Source organism: Mytilus trossulus, unplaced genomic scaffold (genome assembly GCF_036588685.1).
Source record: "Mytilus trossulus isolate FHL-02 unplaced genomic scaffold, PNRI_Mtr1.1.1.hap1 h1tg000398l__unscaffolded, whole genome shotgun sequence".
Classification (NCBI taxonomy): Eukaryota; Metazoa; Mollusca; class Bivalvia; order Mytilida; family Mytilidae; genus Mytilus; species Mytilus trossulus.
The window spans coordinates 364358-387004 of NW_026963347.1; the positions used below are offsets into that span (position 1 = coordinate 364358).

Consider the following 22647-nt stretch of genomic DNA (forward strand, 5'->3'; position numbering starts at 1 on the left):
TTTAACAGAATACAAAGGACAATGGATCACACAATCCGAAAATAAAGATCGAGAGAAGGAATATGCAGATAACAATTTGCCTCCAGTAGCAGTATTTGATCCTGTAAAGAGTTTAGTGTTGGATGCTAATCGGAATAAGCTCGGAGATTTGTTTAAGGAAGAAGAAAATTTAGCACGATATTTCAACCATTCGAAACAGTTTCCGAATTGTAAACTTATATCTGTGGTGCATGATAAAGGACAAAGTTGTAAGAAACTTTTCTTGGTGTCTAAAGTTGATATACCAAAAGGTGCAGAATTGGTTTGGGACTATGGAGAGACCAAGAGAGATATGATTCTAGGGAACCCTTGGTTGACCGGATAACTATCGCCTCAAGATTACATGTGAAATCTCAATTATCAATGGGTAAGTAATTTAAGTAGTCGAGGTATAAAATAATTCATCGATTCGTTTTATATATTCAATTTCAATGTTTGGTAAAATTTGTCTAGAGGGTAGGTGGTCGAGTGGTCAGGCAAGCGCGTCGGACACAAGCTTTAAAGTTCAGTGGACAAGTTTCAGGAATTGAATTATAAGGGATGACAGGGATATTTATTTCTATCTATTTGAAGTGTGCACTACACATGTTTGATTTTATTTCGAATAGACAGAAAACAATATTTTTACATTCATTCCTTAAATAATATTAAAAAAAAACGTGTATAAAATGTACTTAACAGTGAGTGACTATATTGAATGTTAAACAATCACGTGTATTTTTACAAAACTTCAGTTTATGTATTATCTTACTGCATAAATTGATTGAATAAAATTATTTAAATTGGTAATTAATACCAATAAAGGATTTTTGAAAAAAAATCTATATTTTTTATAATTTTTTTGTATTTAAAGGTGACATCTTTTTTTATATTTCAAAATCTGAGATAATTCCTTGGAAAAATAAAAAAAGTTATCAGCATTTTTATTTCGTCCTGGCATTGTCGATGTTGGTCCTGCCATTATCAGCGTTGAGGTCAGGTCACATTTTCTAAAGCTTCTTTTAGTCCAAATAATTATGACGTGACGTAGGACGTCCCAGAAAAAAATTCAAATAGCCGTCCCAGACGTCATAATTATTTGGACTAAAGCTTCTTTAAGAAAAAATATACAATTTTTGTCTTTAATCTATATATTTAATGATTAAATCTTATTATATTTTAAATTTGAGATTAATCCTTTGAGAAATGAAAAAGATATTAGCATTTTCATTTGGTCCTGTCATTCGTTCCGGTCATTCGGTCCAGTCATTAGTGTAACCCCGAACAGACCGGATTGAATAAAACACGCCCCAAGATTTGCTCGAAGATGGTGCCCTTCCTATGTATCCGAGGGGGACTTCTGCACAATATTACAACTAATTTAATGTTCTATGAGGGTCCACACATGTCAAGATAGACTAATACATGTATAGACAAACAAGGAATGCAGGATATAACTACCGACCGAAATTACATTGTATGTATGTATGTATGTACTGGTAAATGCCTCCGATATCCGAAGAACCCCTCGAAAGCTGCGAGGGTACAGTGGCATCCATGTACACTCCCTAACGGGATTAATGGAGATGTGTCACTAACGTATATTTATACGACAATTATTTTTACAAGGACAAACAATCCCCACCCAATTCAACACAAAGGGAGTGCTAGGACACCGGGAAGTCTGTTATTGTGGTGGAGGAAGCCGAAGTACTCGGAGAGAACCACCGGGCCACTCGGTGGAAACAGACAAACCAGAGAGATATCAGAAGATTGATCTCCAGGTCAAAGTAGGGACACTTTGACCAACCGAGGCCCCCAACGTACCCATTCTAGTTTAAACTCCGGTCTGGGTACCAGAGATGTGTGTGAGAGGGTGAAAATTACCCTTCTAATGTACTGATATTTTAAGCACCCCGAGTGAGAATCGAACTCGGGACCTTCAGCACTGTAGCCATCTGTCTTAACCACTAGACCACGAACTCACACTTGTTGTAAGTAAAATTGAAGCGACTTCGTGGTCATCCTAAAACACTAAAAGTTGGTCAAAAACATTATGTTGTCTTGTAAGGCTGTTTTAAATTTTTGGTGTGACGCCTTCCTATGTAAAGCGTCAAAGAAAAACAATATATTAGCCTTTCAAGAAGTCATTATTATTTGGTCTACCTAAAAGTAAAATATGGACAAGTGGAAAGCAAACGCAATCTAAAACGAACCCCAGTAATGATGAACACAGAAACCGGGTCCATTCCCAGATTTTGGTTCGCCCTAGTTTCTGTTCGCCCTGAAACCTGTTTGCCCTGATATTTTTTAGAATAGTGTTGCGTTGTGTGTATATAATTGAATGTGTAGAAGTCGCCGCCTATTGTTGATGTTTCATGTTAACTTGTCTGAAGCTAGTTGCTATACTGTTGTCTTGCTGCTATGAGGATACGTTTCTGTGAATTCAAAGACTACAAAGTATGTGACATAAAACAACTAAAGACTAACATGACTAAGTTATGTATATTCAACTTGAGATTTGCTTATGTACCTAGTGTAAGCGGGATACGGGAATCTGACAAAACAGTAAGCGGGATCCGGGATCAGAACCCCCCAATGAGACCCCCAATTAATGATGGGTACCAGTAATGGAATCCTGGTCCATTGGCGCCCATTCATGTTTGCACCCTATTACATTCGCCCCCTTTCACTTTCACACCCTACACGTTCAGGACCATTTTTTATGAGATTTACTTTTAGTCGAGTAGCAAGTATCAAGTTGCAAAAAGCGAGTATCAAGTTATGAAAGGTGAGTATCGAGTTATAAAAAGTGAGTAGCGAGTAACAAAAAGCGAGTATCGAGTTATAAAAAGTGAGTAGCAAGTAACAAAAAGTGACTAGCGAGTTATAAAAAGCGAGTATCGAGTTATAAAAGTGAGTAGCGAGTAACAAAAAGCAAGTATCGAGTTATAAAAAGTGAGTATCGAGTTATAAAAAGTGAGTAGCGAGTAACAAAAAGCGAGTATCGAGTTATAAAAAGTGAGTAGCGAGTAACAAAAAGTGAGTATCGAGTTATAAAAAGTGAGTATCGAGTAACAAAAGCTATCATTTATATTTTTGGTTTTTCAACGAATGATCATCTCATGGTTTGTTTCCCTTTTCATTACTTACTAATTCTGAAGGCTTTCAATACAATTTGATACCATGCTATTTTATATGAATTCATTGCAAAGGATAGTCGTTTTACTTTATTTATAAATCACTCTAAATCAGAATAAATGTTTTTATTTCGTCATCTAACCTGATTATTTGTTTATAGTTTGCTTAGTATCGACCCGATGAGTTAAAACTTAAAAGCTGTTCTCTTCAGAGTTTTACTTGGTTGTTCTTATGTTGTGCTGTACCGGTAATGCCACTGTCCTATGTTAGAGGAAAGGGACAGATACTGCACATACTTTTAACCTCCCTAAATATATATACGGTTTCCTAACTTACCTGTTCCAAGTAAGAAATCTATGATTTTTGTTGTCTCTTGTTACTTTAATTCATATATACATGTTTTAACATTGATGATTTCGTATTTAAATCTGGGTGTTGTTTAATCTCATCTGAATTGTTTTACATGTGAAGTTGGGGGATTACAGCTTACTTTGCGGCACACGCCAATGCTCCATGTTGAAGGCTGTACTGTGACCTATAATTGCTTACATTGAAGAGATTTTGTCATGGATGGAGATATGTCTCATTGGCAACCAAAGAGGGGAGCAAGTGGTTTAACTGTTATGCTGTTATGGGGCAAATTGATTCTTTGTTATCTGTTATTCTGAAAATATATTTGCTGTTAGCTGTTATTGTCTTATTCATTGTTAGCTGTTATTGGACTATTAGGGTTTTTGTTATCTGTTTTTGTGATAATATATTTGCTGTTAACTGTTATTGAAAATTGGAATGTTAGCATTTTTTTTTTGACAGCCCATATTTGGTAGAAATTGAAGACTGTTGAACATTAGGGTCTACCACTAGTAATATGGTGGTCCCGTATTCGGTGAAGGATTTCATTAACATATATACCCATCACAGATCAACACATAAACATATTAATATCAGTGAGGTCAAAGGACAATTCCAGTATAATTCATGAGGATTATCCTTTGTAATAAAATTCATCTTTTATGAACGTGTAGCTTGTTGTTCGGTGTGAACCAAGGCTCCGTGTTGAAGGCTGTTTTTTTTTTACCTACAATGATTTACCTTTATAAATTGTTACTTGGATGGAGAGTCTGTCTCATTGCACTCATATACCACATTTTCCTATATCTATGTATTTAGAATCATTTTTTTTTGTCTGGGGATAATGTTCCTTGTTTCCCGTACGTACATATTAACTTCGAGCATTTCTTTATATGACAAAAAGGAAAATATATGGCCAGGGATATCTGATGAGGATCTCAATTAAGAACTACATGTAGGTCCTTACTACCAATATTAATATGCATTTTTTAACAAAACTAATACAGATATAGTGTATGTTTCCTGGATTATTGCTTAACGTTTTGATAAATATTCTCATAATTAGCTAATTTGTAAATTTATTCATAAAAATACAAAATGTAATTATGAAAAATCTTTTATTCAAACACCAATATACAAATTGAAATTAAAGCATCAGTCCTCCCCGGAGTTATGTTGTTTCGTTTTCCAATACAAAGCACTAGCATGTCAAGAAGAATACTAATTAGACTTGTATTATTTTTAATTTTTGTTTCTTGTGTACAATTAGGAGTTGAGTATGGTGTTCATTAGCACTGAACTAGTTCATGTAGTATAGATATTTGTTTATGGGCCAGCTGAAGGACGCCTCCTGGTGTGGGAATTTCTCTCTGCATTGAAGACCTGTTTGTGACCTTCTGCTGTTGTCTGTTCTTTGGTCGGGTTGTTGCCTCTTTGACACATTCCCCATTTCCATTCTCAATTTTAATTCATCTCCAAACAAGCGTTATGGTATGGTTATAAAAATATTCTTTTACAATGGAACAAGTAATGAAATTCATCACCTATATCATTACTAGAGCAAAAATTACAGTCATAGGTTTTGAATCCAAAAATTACTATTTAAAGTTCCAATTGAGGATAACATATTATAAACCTTGTCATAAGTTTACAAATTCAAAATTTAATTTGAAAAGTAAAATTCTTTCCTTGTATCTAATTTCAGTTCCTTAATTGTAAAGAAAAGGTGTATTTTACAGATAGGTTTTCACTATTATTTTCATTATTTTTTTATATTAATTGGAAATTTCAAGCTTACGTACTATTTTAATAAAGATGTCTCTGTTTATAGTTTAATATAGACACATGATCATCTAGGGATAAGGTAGTTGGCTGTGACACAACGAAATGGGCGTAAGCAAACTTAAACACACATGGGGGTCTTGCAAAGTCTTACTGCATTTATAAGAATGATATGTATTTTAGTATATTACTTTAACATTAGTTCTTTCAAATTGGCAAACAAAATATATCAATTTAAATTAATGAACTAAAATGAATATCCTTTGCAATGGACTATGATGCGCTCATATAAAAATGATAAGTACCTTTTGTTACTCGCTACTCACTTTTTATAACTCGATACTCACTTTTTATAACTCGATACTCACTTTTTATAACTCGATACTAGGTTTTTGTTACTCGCTACTCACTTTTTATAACTCGATACTCGTTTTTTGTTACTCGCTACTCACTTTTTATAACTCGCTACTCACTTTTTGTTACTCGCTACTCACTTTTTATAACTCGCTACTCACTTTTTATAACTCGCTACTCACTTTTTGTTACTCGCTACTCACCTTTTATAACTCGCTACTCATTTTTTATAACTCGATACTCACTTTTTATAACTCGATACTCACTTTTTATAACTCGATACTAGGTTTTTGTTACTCGCTACTCACTTTTTGTTACTCGCTACTCGCTTTTTGTAACTCGATACTCACTTTTTATAACTCGTTACTCACTTTTTGTTACTCGCTACTCGCTTTTTGTAACTCGATACTCACTTTTAATAACTCGTTACTCACTTTTTGTTACTCGCTACTCGCTTTTTGTAACTCGATACTCACTTTTTATAGCTCGATACTCACTTTTTGTTACTCGATACTTGATACTCGACAAAAAGAAATCCTCATTTTTTATTGGTTTTGTGTATTCCTGACCTCTAAGTGAAACAACAAGTTTTTTTTTATGTTGTATAAATCTTAATCTTGTTTTGGTCAAGTGTCAGATTGCTTACTTTTATTTCATTGTTTCAAAATAAAGTGAGACTATGACAACATATTTGTTTGTGTTGAATAAATTTTAATCATGTGTTGGTAAGGGCATTGCTATGATTTTTGTTCCATTTTTTCAGATAAAAGGGGCCAAGCTGTTAAAATCTTTTGTGTTTTTCATTTATAATCTTCAATGTTTTTACTCATTCCAAGCGAAATACAGTATTTATATCAAATCAATTAAAAACAACAATCTTGATTTTCTAATTATTCAACTGGAATTTTTTTTTAAATTGGGTGGGAACGGACCTTGGGTGCGAGGTGCGAATGTGTAGGGTGCAAAACTGTATTAGGCGCGGACAGACCAGATACCCCAGTAATGATGCACTGTAAACAAACCAGTATAAACCATTTGCACCTTTGACATTTTCATTCATTTTGATGATTATGATGATAGTAACTCAAAATTTTTAATCAATTTAATTGGCACCTATACTATATTTTTTTTCCAAATTTTAAATAAAATTGTTAAAAAATTATGAAGGAGATATATTTATTCCATTTATTTGAAGATAAATAGTAATTGCATTCATAAAACAACATTGTCAATAATACATTTGTCAGTAAATACTTCATGCATTGAACATGTTGAATGAAAAAAAATCCATAAAGCATAGAAAATTATATAAGCGACAATCATATGATCTACAGTGATTCCCGCTTAAACATAAAACCATATCACATGAAAGTCACGTGATTTGAAAAACTCAAAATGGGGAAGCAGGCGGCAACATATTTTCATTGACTAAAGTGAATTTGGGCCTGATAATCATTCGGGGAAGGGTAGAATTTTTTTGAACTTAATAAGCTGGCAGAAATAAAATGGTGTTTAATAATTCAAGCAATAATAACACTTCTATGCAGAGTTTTAGGCATCTTAGTTGTGGTCAAATGACCTTTACCATCATGTTATGAATAGTAAATGTTGATTACGTCACAGCTTTTTTTTAGAATCATATCTAGTCCTTTTGAGGATTTAAAATATTTCAAAATGCAAGTTCAAATTAATGCTCTTACAGCTCTGTCGCATTTTTTCGCAATTTAACACAAACCTCGCACTAATTTCTGAATTTACAGTACATTGATCATGTTTAAAATATTGAAACAATCATTGATGCAAATAAAAATAAATCAGGTGAGCCTCATGTTTAAAGTTGACTATTTGTGGACCTCCATCAACGTCCATGGATTTTTTAGTGTCACGGTTATGTCCATATTTAATATATTAAGCTAGCCTTTGTTCAAAATACATGTATGTGCGTACCAGGTATGTAAAATAGATGTAAATGATAATACTACAGTATAGAAATTTTTTTCAGAGGCTATAAATTGTACATGTACAGTCATGACAGTGACAAATGACAACAGTGTGAATGTGAAAAATTGTGACCTCTGCACACCTTCCAACAGCAACTTTCATGTCAATGGTCATGCAGAAGAAAGTTATAGAAATAGCCTCCAAGGTAGTGTAAATGATATGAGAATGTATATATATGTAGTTTGGTATGAACTTTAAAGTTAGACCGAATTCTTCTGTTCCTAAAATGCATATATATCTACTAATTTACATTTGCTTTTTATTGATTTTGCTATTTTCTAATTTAAAAAAAATATTTTGCAATATACTGATATTTAAAAAAATAATTAAAAAATAGCAAAATCTATAAAAAGCAAATGTAAATTAGTAAATATATGCATTATAGTGACAAAAGAATTCGGTCTATTTTAAAGTATTCTTGCACTAATCTTGGAAATGAAAGAGCTGGAAATTGACTACAAATTGATCTCAAAATGTGTGTACACCTAAATAATACATGTATATTTGTAATGGCCTCAGGAAAGAACAGTCCTACATGTACAGCTTACTGTGTTAACCTCTTAATAAAAAAAACCCTATTATTTGTATGTCAATGTATAGAGGAAATTGTGTTATAATATGTACATGTACCATTTACAGGGTTGAGAACAGAAATACTAAAATAAATGTATTGTTTTCAAATCTATATCTTAAAGCTCAAAATTATGAAAAAAATCATACAAGAGAAGAATAGCATTCATTTTAAGGAAATGAACATTGCATTATTTTTATTATCAAAAATTAAAAAATTAAAAAACTTTCTCACAAATTCTGTTGATAAACTTCACATTTTATGTTATGCTGGACTTCAACAATATTTTATTTTCTCAGATGATTTGCATGATGATCAAATTACAAGGATGTAACTTGTAAGTGTTATCTATAACATGTATAAATTTGTATGCAGGTTTAAAGGAATGAAAGAGGAAACCCAACATCACTATTAAACATAAGACTTCTAAAGATCTACATCAAGTCATAACAACATGAACAATCATAATAATGTTTGTTCCATTTTACATTTATAAATAGTTTGATTTTTTTTTCCATTTTATATTAAAGATCTAAATTTATTTGTAGAAAAGAAATCATCAGAAATTCACATAAAAAGGAACCCCCCTGAAAGAAGAGACAATTTTGAAACGAAATCAATTAATGTTCAAAAGATTGATGAAACTCATCAACAAAGGACAAACTTAACAAAAACCTTTCTATGTTGTCCCAAAGATACATCAGAGCAAGGAGAGAAATTTACTAAAGGCGACTTTTCAAAGTTAATGCTGGATATAAGCAATATTCATCTAGATATTTTGAAATATATTCAAAATTGTTCAAAAACCATTAAATTAATGCCAAAAATAGGAGATCCCTTGGATAGTTGTGAGGACTACAATGATGAAACTAGGAGTTTGACTGAGGAGCAAAGAACATCACTCACAAAATATTTATGTGACAATTTTAAACAAATCACCTTGCAACACCCTGATGTACCAAGTCTAATTCATGGCACTATTACATTTATTTTGACACACAGACCTTCCAACTTAGATTCAGGTAGGTCTGTTTTTGCTTCTCTTTTATATCTGTCAAAAGAATAGAGATGATTTACATTTCATGCATTTATTTTGGTGCAAATCATGTGTATGGTGCATATGGTATTACTTAGTCTATATATTCAGCTATATAAAAAATTGACACCATACATTCCTTAATCATGTTAATGTATGTAGTGTCATCGGACAAGAAAAACAGACTTGTTTAGGGGATATACATTTTTATGGCCCCTCAACAAAGTTGTTAGTGCCATATAGTTTTACCCTTGTCCATAATTCCTTCTTTCTGTCATTCCGCAACAAACCATTATACAGAGTTTTTTTCTAAACGCCTTCAGATATTTGGCTAATTTCTGGTATGTGAGTTAACCATGATTAGTAACTGATGAATTTTAGGTTTCGTTCCGCTCCACTAATTTTTGCTAAAATTACGGGCTTTGGACTTTAAGAAATTATTGAAAATCACAGTAATACAGACTTTTTCTCTTTTCCCCTCCAGATTTTGAGCTGATTTTTGATATAGTTATGTGAGGCTACCATCATGTTTAAAATCAATGTCTTTTGACCTTTTTTTACTTTGTCATGTTTGTACAAGATGCCTTATGTTAAAAACATCCCTTCTGTCATATGTCAATTGTGCCTGACCTAATTTAAATGGTTTCATTGACCACTTGAAAAAAAGTTAAAATTTTCTGTAATGTTAATGTTCATGTTATCATGAGCAGTAGGATACTTTACTAGCTATTTGCATACATGTGTCTTACATGATCCATTCTTTTTGAAGATATAAAGAGAAGTGGTACTCTGACTTAATGTACATTGAAAGAAGTAAATTGCGAACGTATAGAATGTTTAAGCAATGTTTTAATAGAGAAAAATATTTATGTATTAATATGCCTGGAAAATATAAGAGTGCATATGCTAAATTTAGATGTGGTGTTGCACCTCTGAGAATAGAAACTGGCCGATATGAAGGCATTATGGTTGACAATAGATTATGTTTTAATGAGCAATGTAAGAAAAATAACATTATTGAGGATGAGAAACATGTCTTAATTAACTGCCCAGTATATGCAGATTTACGAGCTATTTTATTTAGACATGCTAGCTCTTTTAATTGTGATTTTGTTAATTTGTCTGATGATGATAAATTCAAATTTTTATTCACTGATGAAAATGTGTGTTACTCTTTAGCCAAAATCTGCTATGATGTATTATTAAAAAGAAAAGGTATTTTATATAATTGTAGATAATAATGTGTTTTGTAGAAATTTTATAGTCTCTCACAACTCTTTTTAGAGTGGCTCATGTTGTTTTAAATATTACTTTAATTTTATAAATGTATGTCAATTTTGAGGTGAGACTCTAATAAAGTATTTGTCTTGTCTTGTCTTGTCTTGTCTTGTCCATAATAAGGCCTGTCAGACAGTTTTCATTTGGCCTATTCCTACATCATGTATATGCAAATATATCTACAATACCAAAATCACGAAAAATAAGTACCCGGGAAAAAGTATGTGATGTACTGATTAAGATTTTAAAATTGTATTGTATATATTTACAGGACAAGGATTTGATTTAACTCCATTTTTGGAATCTGATGATAATGATGGCACAGATTCGGATTCAGGAAAAATTGAGAATGATGAATTTTCAAATGGTAATTAGCAAAATGATTAGTGTTATTTTACTCTGATTGAAAGTTAGCATGGTTAGTACATGTGTATAATTACATTACATGCATGTTTCTTAGTATGACATGTATGGTGTTTTATTTTAATAGAAAATTCATACAGACCCAGAAACCAGTGTTTGGTTAGCATTTGTAGAAAGAAGTGAGAAACCTAGTATTCATAAGAATACATGTATAAAGCTAGAATTTAGGTTTAATCATTATTAAGATAAGTGTTATAGTTCACACATTTTAACTAAATTGCATAGTCAGCATCATGATAGTTGTACACTGAAACAGGAAGATAAACTGACATGGCTAGAGAATTACTTTTATACTAATGTTGTAATATGTACACAAATGATGTAGTGTGTTGAAAATTATCAACTTTAAGCAATAGGTCAACTCTATTTAGTTTTTTGAATGATTGTAAGGTGTACATGTATTTCTCTTGGTATATATTACCAGTGTTTTCCATTCGGCATTTAAGCCGGGTGTGCCGACCACTTTCTTTTCAAATCTGACCACCTTTCCATTTGAGGAGGTGGTCGGCCTTTTTTTCAAATTCCGGACTTTTTTCGGTTCCGCACCGTAAACATTTAAATACTAATCGCGCCTCGCAGTTTGTTTTCATTGACAAAAAATGGCGGATCGTTAAATTTCAATGTTTTCTTTTTATCAATCGGGGGAATGGAAAGGCAGATGACGATGGTGATTAGGAAATTCTAAGCCATATAAGTCAACTAAAACGGATAGTTGAATTGAAATTGAAAAAAAAAGTATCAAAACAACAGAAAAGGCACACAGGCGATCGCGAAGATAAACAGGTTGGGAACAATCCCAAAATGAGGGATATCCCTTAAATAAGGGACTCTCCATCAGGCAAGGGGTCATATTACTGTTGAAGAAGAAAATAGAAAAACTTAGATGTATTAATTAGCTTAAAAGGGGGAAATCGTTTTATTTAGTAAACTTTTCTAAAAGAGTGAAAAGGTCAGAAACAAATATGTCCTCGTTTGTTTCTCTTTAAATGTACCCTACATAAAAGGGATAGTCATTACATGGAGAGGTAACCCCTCATTTGAGGGGTGGTGATAAATATGAACAGGACTTTAAATCATGGATAATCGTCACAGAAGGATATTACTGTTCTTTCTGCCAAAAATACAGCACTAAAGCAAGGAACACAAGAGAAACTTGGTTCGAAAGGCCATGCATGAGCAGACTTCGTCAGAGGAGGGAGTCTTGCAAAAGCCATTATGATCTGCTATCCGAGATGCACAAAACTAATTTGTCAAATCATTTAATGAAAGGCTAGCAGCGATAGCAGAAGAATGGTTCAATTCCATTAAATGTGAATACAATACTAATCCTTCTATTTGTAACACCAACCCACAGTAAAACTGAAAAAAAATAAAACCCGGTTGAAAATGTTAAAAAAAATCACCCGGTTGCAAGTGTTTTTTTCAAAACACCCACCTTACCTTAGTGAAAAAAGGAGAACACTGATTACTATGACCTCATTTTCTTGGATCATGTTAAGTTTATGTGATTGTTGTAGTAAAGCTTTATATTTATATAATTAGGACTATCAACTTTATATCAATGGTTAGATGGTTAGTAAAGAAGGTGAGACATTTCAGTGTGTGCACACATTTGTGTCATGATCAATGAAAACAAAGTTGTTTTAATGAACTTTTTTGTTTTATTTACAGGACAGGTATTTGATTTAACTCCATTTTTGGACTCTGATGATAACATTGGTAATGATGATAATGATGACACAGATTCAGCAATGATTGAGAATGGTGGATTATCAAATGGTAAGTGTGGTATTATTTTATGTTGATGAAAATGTGATATTATCATGATTATGCAAAATTGACACACTTGTTATTGTTTACTGTGTTTTCTTATATCTTAGAATAGAATGGTATATAATGGCATGAATGGTATGTTCTTTATGTTTTGCCTTCAGAAAAAAAGTTTCAAAGTTGCTAATCAGCCTGTCATGCCTGTGGCATGGAAAGCTCCTTTGCATAAACTTTTATATATCAATTGCAGATCCAGAGCTTGCGGTTGGGGTGTTGTCCAACATGGAACTTTCCCTACATATGGTTTGTTACAGTTAAACAGACATTTGCCTGACACCACCTATAGTTAATTCATGATTTTTTGTTAAATACATAAGTTTATTCTTTGTTAAAAGTCCATGTAAATGTAGAGCTTTTGTATGTTGTATTAATGACAAGAATATTGTCAAAGTATGTTGAGGGGAGACAGTTGAAAAGAAATATTTCAACTATATTTGGTGTAGGGGAATATTTTATGATGTGCATGTCAGTTTGGCAGGTTTTATTTGACCTTGACCTCATATTCACGGTTCATTGCTTTGTGTTTAGTTTTTGTATTTTGGTCTGTTTTTTTAAACTATAAGTAACTATAAGTTAACTATATTTGTTGTATGGAAGAATTGTAAGCTGCTCTGGTCTGCCCGGCATGTTTCATCTGACCTTGACCCTAATTTCATGGTTCATTAATCAATGTTTAGTTTTCATGGTTAAGTCTGTTTCTAAGAAACTATAAGTAATAGGTCAACTATCACATGTATCAGGACTATACTTAGTGTATTGAATGATTGTAAGGTGTACATGTATTTCTTTATTGATTTATATAACTTTGATCTCATTTTTTTGGATCATGTTAAGTTTATATGATAGTTGTAGTAAAGGTTTATATTTTGGACTACCAACATGATATCAATGATTAGTAGAGAAGGCAAGACATTTCAGCATGTGCACTCTCTTGTTATTAATATGACAAAATAATTAGATGAGTTCCATCATAGGAGACTGAATTAAAAATGAGGACCAACAGGTTTTCATTAAGGACATGAAGGACCACTAGGGAAAAGAGATTTCCAGAAACTCTGTCAAATGGTACTTCATACATGTATCTTGTGTACAGGTGCTTTATAATAAGACATTTCTGCTGGCATCTATGACCTTTGTTCTTGGCCTTTATGCTTCACTGATTGTTTTAAAAATGTTTTTATATACATGAATTTTAGCTCACTACTCCCAAATGATATTTTCTGAAAGTCTATAAGAGGATGAATAACTATACAGATACACATTGATCTCGAAGACTTTAAAAAACACTAGAATTTAATAAAGTTTAGCATAGCAGGCCAGGCATCTTAGTGTCTGCACTCTTTGTTTGGTTTTATAGCAATGTAATGTTTAGATTCTGGCCTGTCAGACAGTTTTCATTTGGCCTATTCCTACATCATGTATATGCAAATATATCTACAATACCAAAATCACGAAAAATAAGTACCCGGGAAAAAGTATGTGATGTACTGATTAAGATTTTAAAATTGTATTGTATATATTTACAGGACAAGGATTTGATTTAACTCCATTTTTGGAATCTGATGATAATGATGGCACAGATTCGGATTCAGGAAAAATTGAGAATGATGAATTTTCAAATGGTAATTAGCAAAATGATTAGTGTTATTTTACTCTGATTGAAAGTTAGCATGGTTAGTACATGTGTATAATTACATTACATGCATGTTTCTTAGTATGACATGTATGGTGTTTTATTTTAATAGAAAATTCATACAGACCCAGAAACCAGTGTTTGGTTAGCATTTGTAGAAAGAAGTGAGAAACCTAGTATTCATAAGAATACATGTATAAAGCTAGAATTTAGGTTTAATCATTATTAAGATAAGTGTTATAGTTCACACATTTTAACTAAATTGCATAGTCAGCATCATGATAGTTGTACACTGAAACAGGAAGATAAACTGACATGGCTAGAGAATTACTTTTATACTAATGTTGTAATATGTACACAAATGATGTAGTGTGTTGAAAATTATCAACTTTAAGCAATAGGTCAACTCTATTTAGTTTTTTGAATGATTGTAAGGTGTACATGTATTTCTCTTGGTATATATTACCAGTGTTTTCCATTCGGCATTAAAGCCGGGTGTGCCGACCACTTTCTTTTCAAATCTGACCACCTTTCCATTTGAGGAGGTGGTCGGCCTTTTTTTCAAATTCCGGACTTTTTTCGGTTCCTCACCGTAAACATTTAAATACTAATCGCGCCTCGCAGTTTGTTTTCATTGACAAAAAATGGCGGATCGTTAAATTTCAATGTTTTCTTTTTATCAATCGGGGGAATGGAAAGGCGGATGACGATGGTGATTAGGAAATTCTAAGCCATATAAGTCAACTAAAACGGATAGTTGAATTGAAATTGAAAAAAAAAGTATCAAAACAACAGAAAAGGCACACAGGCGATCGCGAAGATAAACAGGTTGGGAACAATCCCAAAATGAGGGATATCCCTTAAATAAGGGACTCTCCATCAGGCAAGGGGTCATATTACTGTTGAAGAAGAAAATAGAAAAACTTAGATGTATTAATTAGCTTAAAAGGGGGAAATCGTTTTATTTAGTAAACTTTTCTAAAAGAGTGTCCATGATAATAAAAAGGTCAGAAACAAATATGTCCTCGTTTGTTTCTCTTTAAATGTACCCTACATAAAAGGGATAGTCATTACATGGAGAGGTAACCCCTCATTTGAGGGGTGGTGATAAATATGAACAGGACTTTAAATCATGGATAATCGTCACAGAAGGATATTACTGTTCTTTCTGCCAAAAATACAGCACTAAAGCAAGGAACACAAGAGAAACTTGGTTCGAAAGGCCATGCATGAGCAGACTTCGTCAGAGGAGGGAGTCTTGCAAAAGCCATTATGATCTGCTATCCGAGATGCACAAAACTAATTTGTCAAATCATTTAATGAAAGGCTAGCAGCGATAGCAGAAGAATGGTTCAATTCCATTAAATGTGAATACAATACTAATCCTTCTATTTGTAACACCAACCCACAGTAAAACTGAAAAAAAATAAAACCCGGTTGAAAATGTTAAAAAAAATCACCCGGTTGCAAGTGTTTTTTTCAAAACACCCACCTTACCTTAGTGAAAAAAGGAGAACACTGATTACTATGACCTCATTTTCTTGGATCATGTTAAGTTTATGTGATTGTTGTAGTAAAGCTTTATATTTATATAATTAGGACTATCAACTTTATATCAATGGTTAGATGGTTAGTAAAGAAGGTGAGACATTTCAGTGTGTGCACACATTTGTGTCATGATCAATGAAAACAAAGTTGTTTTAATGAACTTTTTTGTTTTATTTACAGGACAGGTATTTGATTTAACTCCATTTTTGGACTCTGATGATAACATTGGTAATGATGATAATGATGACACAGATTCAGCAATGATTGAGAATGGTGGATTATCAAATGGTAAGTGTGGTATTATTTTATGTTGATGAAAATGTGATATTATGCAAAATTGACACACTTGTTATTGTTTACTGTGTTTTCTTATATCTTAGAATAGAATGGTATATAATGGCATGAATGGTATGTTCTTTATGTTTTGCCTTCAGAAAAAAAGTTTCAAAGTTGCTAATCAGCCTGTCATGCCTGTGGCATTGAAAGCTCCTTTGCATAAACTTTTATATATCAATTGCAGATCCAGAGCTTGCGGTTGGGGTGGTGTCCAACATGGAACTTTCCCTACATATGGTTTGTTACAGTTAAACAGACATTTGCCTGACACCACCTATAGTTAATTCATGATTTTTTGTTAAATACATAAGTTTATTCTTTGTTAAAAGTCCATGTAAATGTAGAGCTTTTGTATGTTGTATTAATGACAAGAATATTGCCAAAGTATGTTGAGGGGAGACAGTTGAAAAGAAATATTTCAACTATATTTGGTGTAGGGGAATATTTTATGATGTGCATGTCAGTTTGGCAGGTTTTATTTGACCTTGACCTCATATTCACAGTTCATTGCTTTGTGTTAAGTTTTTGTATTTTGGTCTGTTTTTTTAAACTATAAGTAACTATAAGTTAACTATATTTGTTGTATGGAAGAATTGTAAGCTGCTCTGGTCTGCCCGGCATGTTTCATCTGACCTTGACCCTAATTTCATGGTTCATTAATCAATGTTTAGTTTTCATGGTTAAGTCTGTTTCTAAGAAACTATAAGTAATAGGTCAACTATCACATGTATCAGGACTATACTTAGTGTATTGAATGATTGTAAGGTGTACATGTATTTCTTTATTGATTTATATAACTTTGATCTCATTTTTTTGGATCATGTTAAGTTTATATGATAGTTGTAGTAAAGGTTTATATTTTGGACTACCAACATGATATCAATGATTAGTAGAGAAGGCAAGACATTTCAGCATGTGCACTCTCTTGTTATTAATATGACAAAATAATTAGATGAGTTCCATCATAGGAGACTGAATTAAAAATGAGGACCAACAGGTTTTCATTAAGGACATGAAGGACCACTAGGGAAAAGAGATTTCCAGAAACTCTGTCAAATGGTACTTCATACATGTATCTTGTGTACAGGTGCTTTATAATAAGACATTTCTGCTGGCATCTATGACCTTTGTTCTTGGCCTTTATGCTTCACTGATTGTTTTAAAAATGTTTTTATATACATGAATTTTAGCTCACTACTCCCAAATGATATTTTCTGAAAGTCTATAAGAGGATGAATAACTATACAGATACACATTGATCTCGAAGACTTTAAAAAACACTAGAATTTAATAAAGTTTAGCATAGCAGGACAGGCATCTTAGTGTCTGCACTCTTTGTTTGGTTTTATAGCAATGTAATGTTTAGATTCTGCAAATAAATTCATATCCCTAAGCTTTATAATATATTTGTTTAATTGTATGTCATATTTTGAGAAAAGCTGCATTGAAGTGACTATTCTACTATTATATATTTATTTTACAATGTAGAAAATGAATATTACTCAATATCTTGTCTATATCATGGCATAATGGAAATTTTGCTTACTTATTCATGTCACTTTAAACAGAATGGTTAAATTGTAAGTTTTTTATTTTTCTTTATTTACAAGTATTTGATTTAACTCCATTTTTGGACTCTGATGATAACATTGGTAATGATGATAATGATGACACAGATTCAGCATGTTCAGCAATGATAGAGGATGGTGGATTATCAAATGGTAAGTATTATATATACCAAACTATTTACGAGTTAACATATTTAAACAATGAATCCGCAGGATGAGTTTGTTTAAATATATGTTAATGAGTAAGGCCTGGTGTATATGTTTTGTAACATCATTCAAAAGTGGCCTGGTGATTTTTTATCCTATTTTTAGCCCGCTGCTTAGCACGCGCAAGAGGAAACAGATCCAGTTGGGAATACAGCACATCCGTTATGACAAAAAGTTAGTTTTTTGAATTGAGCAACTAGGGTTCTTCTAAGGCACATACCATCTGATTTTTTGGGGGCCTGTGAAATTTTAGAGCAAATTATTCCGGCTCTGATTTGTCATAAAAAAATCTTTAAAAAAAAAAGATTTTCCCCGACAAAATTTAATTGCAATACTAATATTTGTATTAACCGCCGCCCCCTACCCACCCGAGTTGTAAGAGGTGTGTCTAAAAATTTTGTTAAAATTATTAAGTCAGTGACGGAAAGTAGAAATCCTATTTGTAAAATAAGCGAAATTCTTGTCCTTGTGCATTTAAATTGTCAATCACATGGAGACGTAACAAAATAGCGGAGTTTAAATCATGGTTTAACATACAAAATATCAGATTAAACCTCAGTCAAAGCTCTACCTATCTACATGAAGTTGGAAGGACAAAGTACGTCATGATTGTTTTTAATGGAATAACATATCAATCTTTTTATTAAACTATGTATTTTCAAAAAACGAACTATTAAGCAAATTATCACATAAAAAATTCAAAGGAAAAATGCTTTATTATGTTACAATTAGTATTATTTTATCAAATAGAAATACAGTATGATAAACTAATTAACTTAAATTCTTATGGTTATCTTGCATGTCTTGTCCACCGGCAATCAAAACAAATAGTTGTTATGAATAAGTTTCATATTTATATAAAAAGCACTCATTATTGGTCCAGTGACTTTGAACTTATAAGCAATGTTGATGTCCATCAGATTGTCTTTCTCTGATTTTCATGTGGACAGGCAAACATTGAAATCTCTATAAAATTAAAAATGGAAATTGGGAATGTGTCAAATAGACAACAACCCAACCAAAGAGCAGACAACAGCCAAGGGCCACTAATGGGTCTTTAATGCAGCAAGAAACTCCCCCACCCAGAGGAGTGCTTTAGTGGGCCCCTAAACAAAATGTATACTAGTTTAGTTATAATGAAAATCATACTAAACTCGAAAATATTTACAAGAAACTAAAAGTATAAATCGTAGAAGACTAAGAAAATGCCATTAAGCTCCTGACTTGGTACAGACGCAAAAATTATGTTGGGTTAAATGTGTTTTTTTGAGATCTCAACCCTCCCCTATACCTCTTCCCAATGTAGAAAAACCGAAACACAACAATACACACAGTAAAACTCAGTTCAAAAGAAGACCGTTGAGACAAATGTCAGAATATAGGTAACAAAAGAAACTAAACAAAATGATAATGATACATAAATTAACAAAAGAATACTAGCAGTTACTGACATGCCAGCTCCAGACCTCAACTGATTCAAAGATAATGTATATTTTTTTCTATATATATATATTAAACGGTCTTGTCACAGTACAATTAGACTTTGCAATTCTTCCATTTCTCTGTTCTCTGTCCACTCAATAATTAAGGTTCGACACTTTGGTCACCCTGCAGTGATAAGTCTATCCTTCCATAAAATATTGTGTCTTCACATGTTTATTCACTTACACCAGAAGGTGTGTCAATATGTATGCAGACAGAGGCAGATTTAAAGGGTTTGTCAGGGGTCATGCCCCCCTTTTTGTGGTAAAAACTTGGTTGATTATAAAGGGAATCATTGAAGCATGACTGGAGGGTTCCCCTTTTAAGCAGTCAGTGGGACCCCATTTATGAACATTTCTGGATCTGCCACTATACAGAACTCTGAAGATCATAGGTCAAGGTAAAAAACTTAGGTCAGTTGAGAACCCCATGTCCTATGGAAAAGATAGTGTTAAAAACTGAATTGTTCTGTACACTTTAAAACGATAGAGTCAACTTTTCAGTTTAATCAAGTATAAAATGTACTTTGATGTTCTTAGATATTTTTTTTTAAATAGTTGGACAAATTCCTGTTCCATTAGTTCAAAACAATTTGGAAGGATTTAAAAATTAGTTTTTTTACATGATAATGTAAGCTACAACTATGCCTTTTGAAACTCTTTTCAATACACCTTTCTTCATGTTCTTTAAGTTCTCTTCTGAGGGTGACCATAATTTACAGGTTTGACTGTAAACTATTCATAACTCTTTTTAGGATGAAATAATTCAATCCTTCTGTTCACTTCAGAATTTTCATTAAAATACTTTTCACAAACATATTAAAACTATTATCTTGTACTGTCACATCACTAGGATAATTTCAAAGAACAACTGAATTTTAACACAGTGACCATGGATATGTAAAACAGTTTTGTCAATCTACACATTCTTACCTTCTTTTCATGTATGTAATTAATGTAATTTTCTTAAATACAAATAGATTTCTTCTAAAATATATTTTTTGTATTTCATTACCATTTACAGATAATAGCATTGATGAGAATAACGATGATGACATGGATGATGATGATGAGGATGATAGTAATACATCTTCTTGTGTGCAGTCTTATGTAGATGGTAAGACATCCATTTTGTAATAATGTCATGATCTTTTCTGGATTTATAGCTTTACCAATTTTTAGCTCACCTTTCCTAAAAGGAAATGTGAGCTTTTCTGATCACTTGGCGTCCGTCGTCATCGTTGTATGTCGTCGTTAACAATTTTTCAAACATCTTCTCCTCTGAAACTACTGAATGGATTTGGATGAAACTTAGCATGATTGTTCCTTAGTTTGTGCTTCGATTTTTGATCCTTCAAAAAACATGGCCACCGTTACTTAAAATAGAACATAGGGGTCAAATGCAGTTTTTGGCTTATATCTCAAAAACGAAAGCATTTAGAGGAAATCTGACATGGGGTTAAAGCATTCATTAGGTCAAGATCTATCAGCCCTGAAATTTTCAGATGAATCAAAACAATGGGTTGCTGCCACTTAATTGGTAATTTTAAGGAAATTTTGCAGTTTTTGGTCATTATCTTGAATATTATTATAGATAAAGATAAACTGTTAACAGCAAAAATGATCAGCAAAGTAAGATCTACAAATAAGTTAATATGACCAAAATTGTCAATTGACCCGTTAAGGTTTTTTTGTCCTTTAAAGACAATTTTTCACAATTTGTTCATCATATTTGCTAACTTTAAAAAATCTTCTCCTCTAAAACTACTCAACCAAATTCAACCAAACTTCAACTGAATGATCAGTAGGGTGTATAAAATAAAGTTTGTGTTTTATTATCTATTTCGTCAAAAAACATTGCCGTCATGGCTAAAAATAGAACACAGGGTAAAATGCAGTTTTTGGCTTATATCTCAAAAACTCCAGCATTTAGAGCAAATAAGACAAGAAGTTAAAGTATTTATTAGGCCAGGGTCTACCTGTCTTGAAATTTTCAGCCGAATTGGCTAACTGGTTTTTCAGGTATAATGCCCTTGAAATGATGATTTAAAAAAAAAATTGCAGTTTTTGGTTATTATCTTGAATATTATTATAGGTACAGATAAACTGTTAATAGCAAAAATGTTAAGCAAAGTAAGATCTACAAATAAGTCAATTTGACTAAAATTGTCAATTGACCCCTTAAGAAGTTATCGCCCTTTTAAGACTTTTTTCACAATTTGTTCATCATGTTGACTTACTTTAAAAAATCTTCTCCTTTGAAACTGCTGTATCAATTTCAGCTAAACTTAGGCTAAATGAGTTTCAGAGTATCTAGTATAAATTTTATATTTCATTTCCTTGTATGTCAAGAAACATAGCTCCTATGGCTAAAATAGAACATAGGAGAACATTTTTTTTTTTGCTTTTGAAGAAAATAGGACGATTCAAAGAACATTTAAATAAATTGAAAAGCCAAAATAATCATTGATGAGAGATTTAACCAAAAAAATTAAGGTGAGCCATTCAGGCTCTTGAGAGCCTCTTGTTTATACTCAGCCTAAAATAGAACATGGAAACCATGGTTCTTAAGTCTTTGTGTCTATCTGCTCGTCCGATCGTCCTTCTATCCATCCATACTCATGATCCTTAATCAAGTTAATGTTTTTGGCGAAGGTAGATTAGGGTGAAGCTGAAGTCACAAAACTTTGATCATAGTAAACATATTGCTTATGATATGATCTTTCTAATTTGCATGCAAAATTAGGGTTTTGACCCCATTTGCATTGTTTAGTAAACATTAAAAATGATACTGAAAGAAGGGCATCAGTGTACTGTGGACACATTTTCTTGTTAAAAAATGAATCGATTTGGTTCTTATTATGTATAAAAGATAATTGGATGAAACATTTATTGGTTACTTTCTTTAGCTTATATATATAATAAAGGCCAATTAAAATTAATTGCACTCCATTCAAATATTTGGCATATCCAAAAAGTGACCCATTCCACATATCTGTGTATGCCTTGATATAGAAAGAGACATTCCTTCTCTTGTGATCATGGTGATATTATGATTAGCATTGTTAAAATTAAACTGTTTTACATTT

At 32.3% G+C, this 22647-nt stretch overlaps 1 protein-coding gene across 7 annotated transcripts in view; it reads left to right on the forward strand.

Annotated features, from left to right (window-relative positions):
- Positions 1-387: 387 nt before the first annotated feature.
- The window catches only part of LOC134702108 (uncharacterized), a 38799-nt gene continuing 16539 nt past the window's right edge, over positions 388-22647 (forward strand). For 2 of the 7 annotated variants that reach the window (XR_010104323.1, XM_063563198.1), the window contains exons 1-9: positions 388-406; positions 7649-7792; positions 8767-9240; positions 10804-10899; positions 12627-12734; positions 14312-14407; positions 16147-16254; positions 17913-18023; positions 20583-20675. Coding sequence is in view for 6 of the 7 variants with exons in the window: in XM_063563198.1 (XP_063419268.1) it covers positions 403-406; positions 7649-7792; positions 8767-9240; positions 10804-10899; positions 12627-12734; positions 14312-14407; positions 16147-16254; positions 17913-18023; positions 20583-20675 (1234 nt within the window). In the remaining variant the exon portion in view is untranslated. Of the gene's footprint in view, positions 407-1302; positions 2013-2460; positions 2479-4446; positions 4466-7648; positions 7793-8766; positions 9241-10803; positions 10900-12626; positions 12735-14311; positions 14408-16146; positions 16255-17912; positions 18024-20582; positions 20676-22647 lie in introns of those variants that run through there. The other 5 variants (XM_063563199.1, XM_063563200.1, XM_063563202.1 and 2 more) reach the window with 5 other exon arrangements.